General features: G+C 38.6%; 1 protein-coding gene across 1 annotated transcript in view; it reads left to right on the forward strand.

The window, feature by feature from the left end:
- LOC126484618 (centrosomal protein of 290 kDa-like) overlaps positions 1-13,922 on the forward strand; it is a 209,353-nt gene that overhangs the window by 155,274 nt on the left and 40,157 nt on the right. Inside the window, exons 20-24 of the mRNA XM_050108205.1 lie at positions 3,014-3,179; positions 7,211-7,391; positions 8,374-8,527; positions 9,121-9,267; positions 11,302-11,478. Of these exons, the coding sequence (XP_049964162.1) occupies positions 3,014-3,179; positions 7,211-7,391; positions 8,374-8,527; positions 9,121-9,267; positions 11,302-11,478 (825 nt within the window). The remainder of the gene's footprint in view (positions 1-3,013; positions 3,180-7,210; positions 7,392-8,373; positions 8,528-9,120; positions 9,268-11,301; positions 11,479-13,922) is intronic.

Below are 13,922 nucleotides of genomic sequence, written 5' to 3' on the forward strand. Positions count from 1 at the left end.
AAAAGTTTGCGTAGATGTGGGAGCGGCATACCGACATGTGGCTGTAGTAGCCAAAACCTGAGTGAGCTGCAGCAGTTTCTGAATTTTCTGCACCTGTAACTGAACAACTTGAGACAAAGGCAGCTCTGATGATGGGACAGACCTGATACAACAAAATGACACTCAAACCTTACACAAAAATAGACTGCCAGTGAACTGAAACCTGAGCCTTCAGTGTCTGAGAACATGTCAGACCAGCAGCATCAATTTAGAGAATTCACACTTGTACAACACGTGAACAAACCACCTGAATTACCCAGAAAAAGAAGACAACATCTAAGAAACTTGTGTCACTAACTTGGATAGACCGAGAAACATTCCCCACAGTAAGAATCATGGAATGTGACTACAGCTACTGCCTTCAAACTGTGATAACACAAGAAGCATGAAAATACTTTGCCACCAAAATGAATTAGCACACTAGCAAAAATCTACTTGGGTGATATCCATTTGAACAAACTTAAAAAGGAAACCTGCTCTGTCAAAATGGATTATTACACATCAAGATACTATAACAGACCTGAAGAATACTGAAACATGAAAGCTTTTTACCTCATCACCATTTCTGATGTATGATGGATGAGAGAAGAGAAAACAATTTCAAAATGCACTTTTACCACATGTGAGAAACAGACTTGTCACCATTATTAATGTGTCCTATGCCAAGTGGTGCAACTGACTAAAGCGAGACACACACTTTCCATTAACAACTCACTATTATTGGTATGGAAAACATAAATCAAATACAAAGTCTGTGAATTATGTCCATACAACTGAAGTACAAACAGAAGTGCCTCCCCTCGATGTTACTTGAAATGTACCTACACAGTGAAGCTCACAAATCATGACAGACGGCAGAGCAGGAGGAGCTGAGGTTAATTGACATTAGGATCCAACCGGGTGCTTGTAGTATGTCCTTGAGGTGACAGTACATGCACAGTTGTCCGAGATGATGGGTCAAACTACGTAGCTGCTGGAGGGACAACAGTATTTCTGAGAGGTCGGATATTGACAGTTGTCAGAGGTGATAGCTCAGATGACAATAGTTGCTGGTGTGATGTGTGGCGTGTCGTGGCACCTGGCAGTGGCAGGTTGTGGTCCTGAAAAGTGTTAGAGACAGGTGCTCCTGCCAAAGGCAGTGACTCCACTGGTGAGGCCAGCATGAAGCCTGGGGATGTAACTCCCCAACATAGCCTGATAGTCTAAATAGCCCTGTGGAAGTATATCCGTGTGGCGTTGTGAGGACAAGTGATGTCATGTAGGGAGACAGCGCCCTGCCTGCAGTGCTTTCTGTCGTGACTGGCACTCTGCCTATTGGCGAGGTTGGTGCCCTCAGATACTGTGGTGGTTGCTGGCAGCTTTATTGTACACAGTACCATGACTTCTATGTACAAACAGTGTCCTTGGTGATGCAGGGCCATATCTGGCCTGCAAATCATGTTAGTGTGGTGACCAAAATATGGAGGGGACAGCCTTGCATACAGTACAGAATATAAACATCTACACAAGGATAAGTTACTCTTCACCAAACAGAAGAGATGTTTAGCTGCAGACATACAATATTAGAGGTGAGGTGGACTTGTCTCTCTCTCTCTCTCTCTCTCTCTCTCTCTCTCTCTCTCTCTCTGTGTGTGTGTGTGTGTGTGTGTGTGTGTGTGTGTGTGTGTGTGCGCGTGTGTGTGTGCGCATGCGCGCGCATGCGCGCCACCCCTCTCGTCCCCCCTCTGCAGATGCCTATTGACATTGATTACATAAATGTATCTGGGATAAGACTGAGGAAGAAGCATTATCACTTTGTTCTGCATTATACACATGAACACATTCATGCTCTTCTACCTGGGTCTTTTAAATTGACACATGTAACATGTTGGTAAACTTCAAACATAAAAATGGTATGAGGTAGAAAAAAATTGGTTGCCAGATAATGATAGACTAGGAGAGATCTTCTATTCTGTTGAATATGTTATGTAGTTTTGACCCACTTCATAACAGCACGATAACAGTACTGTCTGTTAACCTGTGGCGTATCTAAACTTTCCTATATGCCAGCATAAGAATTTCTGTTGAGGATATAGCCTTGCATTCAGCCCAGCCCATCTAGATATATTTAATCCACTCACAAAACTAAACAAATAATGTAATAGGAATGTATTCAGTATACAGAAATTCTGTGTGAAATAAAAAAGTGTTTCACTAATTCAAAAAGATGTGTTATATTGATCTATGGTTTTTGGGAAATCATTTTTGCAGTCTGGGATCCAGATGATCAAATGATTTGGAATTCTCATTGCTTATCATGGAGAAGACTGTTTTCTTCAAATAGTGGATTGTGCTAGAAACTTACAGCACACACATATAGGTAATGCAGGGAAGAAATTTTATGAGGTAATTCTGCTACCTGTACATTAGACCAGGGTGACTAGTGCTTTCTCTCAAAGAGTGGCTGCAGTTTTATATTCCACAGAAATCTGTACCAAGGTACCATTAGCTAAATTAGCTGCCAATTCCTAATATCATCTGAAAAATACTTCCATAGCTCTGAGTCTGCCATCTTCATTTACACAACTAAAACAAGTAACATCGCAATTCACCTTCACAGTGCCACTGCAATTAAATGGAAACATATTTCTTGATTTTTCTTAGTGAAGAATCAACAAGCAACCGTTCATTGACAGTAGATCAGTCTACTTAAACTATTGTGCAGCACTCACTGTTTCCTTAAAGATCCTTAAATAAACAGCCATATCTCTTATTCATTACCAGCAGGAAGTCAGTAGCCATCAAGATCTTCAGATAAATATAAGGATGTTTTTAGACATGAAACATCAGAAGGATAAGAAGTGAAGTGCACTTTTACTGCACGTATATAATATTACATGTTAATTCGTTATAAACTATCAGCCTGTTTGTACAATTGAAAAAATGATTTTATAATGTTTAATCTGACACTACTAAGTATAAAATGCGTTTTCAGGTAACTTTGGAAATGGAGAAACAGAAACTGCTGGAAGGATTTGAAATGGCAGAATGTGAAATAAAGAAGCAAAAATTTACCGAGAAACTTGACAGAGATTGTTTCAGTGCATTGAAGCAACTAATTTCAAAACTCCAATCAGATAGTGATGATAAGGCAGAAATTGGTGAGTATAATAGTAGGAGAAAGTAGAAAGGAAATAAAGCGGAAAGGCAATAGTGGAGGATAAAGATGTCAATATAAATACTGAGTTTTACAAAAATAGTGACAAATGGTATATTGGAGAATAATCATTTTAGACACTGTGATGTTTGTTGTCCATTGGACCATAATTTTTCCATGATAATAAACCACTTTGTGTCACAATGAGAGCCACATGCAAGCAAACAAAATCATTGCCTCTAGAGAAAATATAAAAATTCCTTTTTCAAATGCCAAACTTATTTGCGGGTCATGATTTTCTTAACCTTCTTGCCAATGTTTATATCTATCCATTACATGCATATTTAAAATAAATAAATGTACTCCTTTGGTCTGTTTTAATTAAGTGAACTGTTTGTGATGTTTGCTAGGGATACGTCTGCACATAATGACTTCTGAGCTGCGAGTATTATTATTAAACTAAATTTGTCATATTCACCTTCCTCCTTGAATTATATTTTCTTCACATCCTGGGGCTATTTAATGTTGCCCATGTACTTATAATATTGTCCTTCTTGTCAAATCTGTTAGCTTTCTAACAATACTGCAGACAATACACATTATGTGTCTGAATAAGGAACCTGCAGCACCCCATACTAACATGTGCAGGTATCATTTTGTGACTCTTGGCTCTCAGCATGTGTTATCAAGTGGCCAATACGTAAAGTGTTTGCTTATCCATCAGGCTGACAGATTCTGTCGTATATACAAACAACATAAATTCACAAGCCATTAGGTCGTCTATGTGATACTTAACTCCTTTTAAATTGCTCAGTTTGCACTTAGATCTTAATGAGACCACTGTTCATTGGAATGAGATGCAACAGACCCAGAAGTGCTACCCACCACTGTAGGGGTAGTATCTAAATGAAACTGTGAGAGCAATATTTGTTCTGTCACACACTTTTTCATTATGATTAGAATTATTATCTACTTGCGGCACTACTTATGATTGTAGTAAAGTGACTAAGGAGAAAATAATAATAAAAAGAGTCAGATAATTCTGATTACATAGTCTATCCCAGAAAACAAAAATTGCAGAGACCACAACAGATCATGCAGGAAACTAAATAAATTGAAAGGTATAATGAGCATGGAGTAGATAGATGCATTGAATGAACTCTTGAGTAGATGATCCAATAGCACTCGTTATCGGTCTCATTGGGACATCAGTCTAATGTATCTTCAGTAGCCCATATAATCTAGGAGGGTAAGCTTCCAATATGAGTTTTATGGACAAACCGAAGGAGTGGCCATGGGCAGCTCTCTGAGTCTAGCTGTTGCTAATCTATTCATGGAATCTTTTGAACCGCAGGTGCTGCAGTCTGCCAGTAAAAAACCTGTGAAGTGATATCGGTATGTGGATGACACTTTTGTGGAATGGAATCACGGTGAAGAGGAATTGTATGTTTTCTTAGTGCACCTAAATAATATTAATCCAGAGATACAATTTACTATGGAGAAAGAGAGCAATGGACAACTAAATTTTTTGGATGGATCAGTAATTAAATAGGCGGATGGGAGTCTAGGGCATAAAGTGTATAGAAAAGATACACACACCGACCGTTGCCTCCATAAGGATTCGAACCATCATCCCAGGCAGAAGAGAGGTCTCATTAAAACATTGGTGAACAGAGCTAATAAGATTTGTGAGCCAGTTTATTTGCAAAATGAACTAAATCATTTGTGAACGGCTTTTAAGAAAATTGGAAGCACTGACAACGAGATAGATTGAGCACTTCATCCCAGAAGAAAAGTGTCTAACAACATTCAGCAACAACAACTGTCAGCTGGAAAAGTTTTTCTTCCAATTATTTGCAATATTATGGGCCATATTGCGAAAGTTATGGCCAAGTTTCAAGTTGAAACAATCTTTAGACCCACCAAGAAGGTTAGTGAGTGAGTGTTTTAAGATTGGCGAAAGACCCACAACACCCCTTAGCAACTCCTGAGGTGTATAAAATTCCGTGTACCTGTGGGAAGGTTTATATTGGAACAATGAAAAGAAGTGTCAACACTCGCTTAACCGAACACAAAAAGAACTGTCGACTAGGACATACCAACAAATTAGCTGTAGCGGAACATTTTAAAGACAGTGATCATGAAATCAAATTTAGTGAAACGAGTATGCTAGTCAGAACATCACATTGTTATGCTTGTATGTGTAGAGAAGCTGTAGAGATTCAGAAACACCAGTATAATTTTAACGGAAAAGAGGGAGGCTTAAAGTTAGACAAGATATGGTAGTCGACTTTGCACCAGTGATGTGACAGTCAATTCCCTTCGATCAAGAATAATGATGTTAGAGATAGATTTATGGTCGGCCACACATGACATACGTTGGTGGCCTCTATGCGCTCTATATAAACAGGACCTCCATGTTCTGGCAGCCAGTTGTCGACTCACCTCGGAAGATGTTGCCCGCAGTTGGCAGCAAAATGTCAGGAAGAAGAAGTTTTACAGATCGACCATGGCCTCTTAGCTTGGAAGTTTTAACTAATGAAGATTCTGGCCACGAAAGCCTACATTTTATGATTCATATCATATTTGTTCACAGGTGTTTTTTCAATTCTTTGAAAGTACTGCAGGTTGTCTTATCACCCACCTTAAGCAAATTATATCGTATCATCCATAACTGTAATGCACATCATCTTCCTTCCATTTACTGATACTCCTCCTCCATTCTGAACACATATACATATTATTTTTATAGGCACATGATGAGCAAGAAATGTGATGAACTACATTCTTGCTTTGCACTCCAGCCAATTTTAATTACTTCTTTCATTTCTTCTCCAGTTCTTATGTTTACTTGCTGTACTACATACAAATCTTATTAACTTTCTCTGTTACCAGTCAATGCCAAACTTCTCTAGTGTCTTCAGAACCTTTATCCATTTTACTCTATCAAATAAATTTTATAGACCCCTGACTGCAGAGTTTCTTAACACAACAATCACATCCTATGTCCCATTTCCTTTTCTGGCTGCAAACTTTTCAGTTTTCAGCTCTCTTTAAGTTTTGACTGTAGGTTGTATTTAGAAATTCATAACAGAATTTTGGGGACATGAGATACAAAGCAATAGTTCTATATTATAAGCATTGCTTTTCTTTAGGATTGGCACTGTCACAATCTTGGTGAAATAATGAAGTCAGTGTCCCTTCACATAAGTGATGTTGCTTAAGTGCAACAGTTCCAGTTTCCCTACACTTATAACTTTTGATAAACTCTATTGGGATTTCGTTTCATCTCCAGCTTTTCCATGTCTTGTTTCTTTAATATCTATCTCTATGTATTTCATCCAGATTGGAAAGTCCTTGTCCTCTTCAGTGATGGCAATTTCCTTGCTGTAACTGTCTTCTACTGTCCATATTGCTTTAGAATTGTTCTGCATGAAGTCTATCTTCTTGATAGATTAAATCATAATGCTTCCTCCTTTCTAGAACTTCTGTCATGTTACATTTTTGGCACAACCGAGCTTCTTTTCAGTTTCTTCTGTAAATCGGTTAATCATTTGCCCTTTTTTGTACCTTATTTTTCCGCATTATGTTCTTTCTTTCATGGTTTTCAACTTTTTACAGTAACCATAGTTTCTTTATTATATACTTCTCCTTAAATCCAAGTTTTCCTCTTCTGCTTTTGTATGCAGCTATTTAACTGATGGATCCAAAAGTTTCTTGCTACACAGACAGCTTTCATTCTAACATGTCGTCAATAGGTAAACACACACAGTTTCACTTTCCTCATATTTGGTGGTGACAAAACATTATCATGATCCTTTTAATTGTAACAGTAAAATCTAACTGCATGTTATATTTTCATTGCTATGGTGACTTGTATGAGCCTTAATTGTAATGGTATTACTTGATGGTATACTCTCTTTTAACTCCATCTTATTTCAGTTGGATAGAAAATATTATGATAACAAATATAAGAAACAAGATTTGTTTTACCCTACTCCTGCATTGCATAACACTGGGTGATAAATTTTCCAGCAAAGCTGGGGCAAGAGCTTCTGGCAACACAACAAAAAGAAAAGTCATATGAAAATATAATTCAGCAGCAGAAGAATGAGATAGTCAAATTACAGTTAGTAATTGTGGCAAATCAATCTCAGTTACATGAGAAAGAAGAGAGTTTATCCAAAGTAAGAGATGAGCTTAACTCAAGGTGCAGGTAATGTTTTTGTATGGGATGATCTTCACTTTCATGAAGCACATTTGTAATGCACTATTCTAGTATTTTAATTGTGCTTAGTGTGAAACTATACACTGTTGTTTGCACTTGAATGGATGAACTGAAATTAGACCTAAATGCGATTGCAGTCTTTCTCGGCGTATTCCAATAATGAATTCTTCTTGGCTGATAACCCGAGAAGAATTCATCATTGAAATTAGACCTGTCGTTAATTAACAGGAAAAAGCTTTGTTGTAACCAATTAGAACAACTATGATTCAGAATGACAGTGTCATAAATACTTTGATTGACTTTTGCAATGTTTGAACCATAGGATACTTTCATTTACTCTTGAATTGGGTCCAGCAGATACAAATTCTACTTTTTTAAGAGCAGTAAAAACAAAGTAGACTAAGGAAAAAAACAACATATATCTTAAAAAAGTACAGGTGATGCAATATTTTTCAATCACTTTTAAAGCTCATATCACTCAAGTTTTGGCTATTATTGTTGCTGCTGCTGCATTTTGTTGAAGTTTTCTTTGACTTACCTCTGTTATGAACAGAATGGCAATAACAGGTAGTCTGTTGCTTGCCTTTATTTTTCTTTTTAAGTTTCTGTTCAGATACTTTTCTCACCAAATGTACAAATATTTGAAGTTGATACATCTTTTAGAGATTTTACTGTTTTTGTAGCATTTACTTCGTGTATGCACAAATTCATTCTTTTCTGTTAACGTTTTTCATTTGAGCCCACTTCATTCTGTGTGTACTATATTCATCACACTATGTAACATCATTTTTAGCACTAACTAATTTTGGAGGTATTTTATCACCAAGCGTCTTTTTTTTAGTGGTAATGCGAGCCATGGATTAAGAAGGGACATGGACATGGGAGTTCATTGTTTGAGCAAAATTTTGTAATGAAATGTGACTTCTCATATCATATTTTTATTATTCTGTCTAAATGGTTTTATTTTTAGGGTGTTAAACCAAATAATTGAGAATTTGCACAGCTGTCTGTCAAATTCAGAAACAGGCAAGAATGAGGAACGGGTCTCAGAACCAGCTGTTCCTGTCCACAGTATGCCAGTTCCTTTACCACGAAAACGTCTCCCTGATATGGAGATTCTTCAGGTATTGCATTTTTTTCATATTTTCTGTGAATCTCATAATTTCTGGTCTCACTGAATGTATCAGGTTTCTCTTCTTTTGTTTTCTTTAATCAACATCATCTTCATCCTCCTCCTCCTCCTCCTCCTCCTCCTCCACTACCTCTGCCTCCATCTCCACCTCTTTCTCCTCCTTTGACACCCTGACTTTTGTTACTAATGACTTGGCTGTTAAGCCTTTGAGATTTAGACAAATCCATTTGTTATATTATGTCAAAGCAGAAAATCATCCCAGGACAGTTTAGGCTCTCTTAGTTTTCCAAATTCAGATATTAGCCTTTAATTCTACCTGAACAAGTCTAAAATAATTTTGTCCATTATGTACTTCTCTTTGATAGCATTTCAGTGACAGGTAATTTAAATGAGTGTCAACTTAAAACTATGAAATGTAAGTGACAAAAAGTAAGTGTTTCTTCTTCACCTTCCATCAGTTCTTCTTGCAACTAATTCAAATGTTTTATAGTGATTGTTTGAGTAGTAATTTACTAATAAATGACTTTTTATGTGTTAGTACCTTTTGTTAATTTTTGATAACATTTGATGTTTGGTTTTCTCCAGACAAGGAATAATGACCTGGAAAAGCAATGCATGGATCTGGAAAATAATTTAGTAAATCAAAGACAAGTCATTATGTCACTGGAAAAAGAGAAAGAATGTTTAAAAAATGAATTAGTGGATGCTCAGAAGGAATGGAAGGCAACTGAGGTACGATAATATTTTAAGTATTTAGCTTTCTTTTGGTAGTGAAGTTGGTGGCTTGTTCATAAATATTATTTTGTCAAATGGATATTGTGTTAACACTTAGCTCAAAAGATGCATTAACATTTGTGTTGTTTTACATAAGTACATTACTTACTGTTGTCCATGCCATCAGTTAAGATATGTATACACAACAATTCGCTGAATCTCCAGTTTGAGTACAAAAAAAATTTCTAATACATGATAATTAATCATGTCCTGGATGATCAAGAAACATCTGTTACTTGAGGTAAAGGGGAACATTCACATTAAATAAGTCAATGATGAGAAAGTGTTTTAGTGGCCACCAGAAATTGAGAAATTTTTATAATAGTCATTTGAAGTTGTCAAGCATTGTGATGTTACAATGACATCACAATTCATATAGGGGACTGATGTCTCATTTTTATTGTAAAATATCCTCTCTTCCAGATACCATGTTTTTTCACCACATTTGTGTACCCTTTGTAACCCAAAATTTAATTTTATTGGCACAGTTTTACAGTCAGGGTATATTAATAATAGATAACATATCATCTTGGCTGTTATAATTGTCAGTGAGCCTTTTGAACATCAGTCTCTGGTGTCGCCGCCTCAGGTGGATAACCTTGTGTCATACATGTTTCATGTGCTACATGAAGTGCGCCACAGCATCAGTGATCACAAGTTTCGGGAACAAACAAAAATAAACACACCTGATTGGAAAGGCTTTCCTCCCTCACACACAATTTGTCTGTCCAATGCAGGAGACTGTGCTAAGCACGTGTAGAGTTTTTAGTTTCATGTTTATGTTGTTGTTGATGAATAGAAAGAGAATTGTGTTGCCAGCATGTAACCTACGCATCTTGAACAGTATCTAGGAGACTGCTGAGCTCAGTGTCTCCATCTAATTAGTGAATCACTGTCAATAGTGTCATATGCCATCATTTTGTGAGGCATTGTAGAGAGATTTGGCTTTAACTAGAACACTGACACAAAATCTGGTGATCAGGAGCTGTAGGTACATTACCACCTGTCTGCCCACTATTGGCCTAATATTAATGATGAAAATGTTTTGGCCTGATTACCTACTCGCTGAGGACCACGAAACAGGCATGCATTAGCAACCTTTTCTATGAAGGCGGTTTGCTATCAGAAAGGCATGCATAAGTGAATGTATTCAATACACATTTAATTTTAATGAACTATTGTCATTGTATAACTCAGCAGATTCTTTGTACCGGATAACTGCATAACGAACCCTAAATTTGATGAAAATTATTAAAATGCTACTTTTCTCCTAAGACAGGTTTTCACCACTTACCTCAACGATTCTTGATATCTTTTTCTGACTTTCACATACAGTTCACAAATGATTAAAATGGAGATAGGGGAAAAATCTTGCAGTTACCAAGCAATGTCAAACTGATATGCAAACAAAATCAGCTGGTATCTGCAGCATTTTCATCTATTAAAAGTGAGAAAAAAGTTGTAGTAAATGGATCTATTTAAAATAGACAATTTAACCTCACATATCTGGGTCAAAGACGTGGAAACAGTACAGGGTGAGAAATCATTGGTATCAGTCTGCAGCTGTTTGGTACACAAAATTATTGCTATTGTTAAGAATTTATGTAGAAAGATCTGAATTTGTGGCTCTGGGGAGGAAATTCATCATAGAATGAAGTTCCAAAACACTGGTCAACAAGAGTTCAACAGCAGTGACTTATTGTGAAAAATAGAAAAAAATATTAATTGCAATCTTCATAAGTTTTCCACATTTGCATAATTATCATTTACATTTCTATGATAAGTTTGAGCTGTTTTGTGCCATACATTTTCTTTAACACTTTGTACAGGAGTGAATTAATTGTGATAGTTCCAAATTTGTGAAACATGTGAGTTCATCAGTAAAATAGTATAAGCTGTATAAGCAATGTTATTTATTCTTTTACACTAGCTGTAACTGTTATTGTAAATATCTTTCAACTGATTGTGGGAATACTGTGAAATCTACCACAGGAGACTTTGCAGCAACAACTAAAGGACCTGAAAGAAAGCTTAACAGAAGACCCATCCAATGCAGAAATAGAGAAGCCTGAAATAGCAACACAGTTCCCAGAGACACCCACAGAATATCAATCAGAAATGAATGTTTGTGCAAAAACATTAGAAAGCAAATCAGTGCAGACGATAGAGGTATGTAATTAACAACGCAATTTACATTGCTTTGCTGAAAGGAACTGCTATATCTTAAGAATGCACTTCCAAATAGTTTGCATGAAATAAGCTTATCAAACAACATATCAGTCACTTTTACCCTTACAGCTTGGTAACACCTCTCTCCATCACAATAACAACAGTCATGTGCAGTGTCATGGACTGGACAAGGTCCCAGCCACTAATCATTTCCTCTACCAGAGCTCTAAAATTCCACCCAACGTCCTATTTCCAGCTATTAATGTCACTTCTCTCTACATCAACATCCCCAATGCCCATGGCCTTCTCACCACTGAACACTATCTTTCCGACTGTCCATCTTACTTCAGACCTACAGCATTCTTCCTGGTATCTGCAGTACCTGCATCTACACTCTGACTGGACTGCAACTGCAAATTGCAGTGATCGCTCTGCTGTTCCTGATTTGGAGTAACTGCGTACTGGTGCCAGTCTGACGAATCCTCCTCGGCAGGCACCGCCTTTCAGACCTAAGCCGTGGACTGTGCCTCACTGTTACAGCTCCATCATACACCTTCAAGGTAGTTACCATCTTGGTGATATCTCCTCCAGTAACTCCCTAAGTGGTTACTTACTAAGTGCTATGCTGTCTTGTAATCAACATAGACTGTATAGATGCTGCTTCCTCCTGTAACTGTATGCTGAATAAATGTGTGATAGCTACCAATCTACTTGATGCTGTTTTATCTGTATTTATTGAACCACAGTACATGATAGATTGGCAATGAGGATAGTTATGGCCCCACAGTAATCTCTTCCTTTGCACCATCTGGGTGCTGCCACTTCCAGCTCCGCCTGAAGCTGCTTTTGTAGCTGTGCATGTTGCAGCCATTGTAGGTCCTCTTCTTGAGGTGGTACTGTTCAGACAAAGGAATTGCAGTGAATGTGTGCTTGCCAATTAGGTCTGCTGTCCTTGCCTGTTTGTCTCCAGTGCTGCCACTTTCAGTTCTTGTCCTGTTATTAGCACCATGCTCTCTGTTTGCATCTGGTCCTGCCTCTAGTCATTTTCTGCTCTGGATTTAGCATGGCTTATGCTCTCGACATTTTCCGAGGCAGGGTTGCAATATATCCCAGTAGCCTAAAATCTTGTCCTCCGTCTGGCTGCCGCCCTCCTCCCACTGCCTGATGCTCCTTTCTGTTGCGTCCAAATGTTGCAGCTTAGGTAGGTCCTCTTCTATAGGGTGACACTGCCATGGACACCAGTTGGGCACGGGGCTTCAGCTCAGTTGTGCTGCTTCATGGCTGGCATTTGCCCATCTCCAGTGTCATCTCTCTCCAGGGTCATCTGTCTCCAGGGTCATTGACCTCCAGGGTCATCCTGCCACCAGAGCCTACCACCTCCAGGGCTCTGAGGATCGACTGCCTCCAAGGTTCCGCCAGCCTGTTGTGACTAAGCATGCAACAGTGCACTGCCCTCCTTCCGCTGGCCTCCTTGGCTTAACAGGGTGCTCCAGTCCTCATTATTTACCAAAGGCCTACCTTTTTTCCTCCAATGCTCCAACAAATGCTCTGTCAGTGAGCTCTTAGTAGACCACTGGATATGGCACTTTTTCGCTCCCTTCCACTACATGCTTTTGCCCACAACAAGATGGTGAGCCTGCAATGGACCATTTTTCTGGTGCTCATGCCCTCTTCCTGCCATGCTGCCATTCTTCCTCTGGCAGCTTTGCTCCACTCAATGGATTCCTCGAGTGACCCGCTTTTTTCCTTTCTGCATTCTTTTCTGGTTGCTTTATGTCAATGGTCCTTTTGTGACATCCTAGCTTTAATCTGTTCCTTTTCTCAGTTGTGCCTCTTCTTGCCCACTCTGCTATTCACAGTTATATCTGGCCTGACCATAACATCTGCATGACAACACTTCTCAACCTGAGGCACCAGTTCTGGAATTTGGCTTCCAGCATCTATTTGGTACCACCGTCTGTTTCTCTCCATGGGAGGAAGGGGCATGTGCTCCACAGCAATGACTTGAAGCCTTTGCCATCTCATTCTTCAAGGGGGAAGGGAATGTAAGATCTGCAGCTACTAGTATGATGGCTTTACCATCATCTCCCCGAGGAAAAGGGATGCAGTATGTGTGCCTGCACTGTGACCGGACTTCGGCTGCACACACACCTGCATCCCACGATTGGCTTAGTCTCTGGTATAACCTATCAGCATAGGAGTCTGCAAACCAGCTACGTTCTGAACGGTTCTGTGTTGCAACCAGCACAACAACGACAACAAGGATAATAAAAACACAGTTTGTTATTGCTGGGAACTAAGGACGCCACCACTGCAGGTGCTATGCTCACCATCTAGCAGTGTGTCAGTCAGTGTGGAACTATTTCCCTCTGTGAGTCATGTGCCTCAAAATAGTCTGAACTGTATATTTCCACTGAGTAGTACTTAGGTTGGCGCACGACCAT

This window comes from Schistocerca serialis, chromosome 1 (assembly GCF_023864345.2).
Source record: "Schistocerca serialis cubense isolate TAMUIC-IGC-003099 chromosome 1, iqSchSeri2.2, whole genome shotgun sequence".
Taxonomy (NCBI): domain Eukaryota; kingdom Metazoa; phylum Arthropoda; class Insecta; order Orthoptera; family Acrididae; genus Schistocerca; species Schistocerca serialis.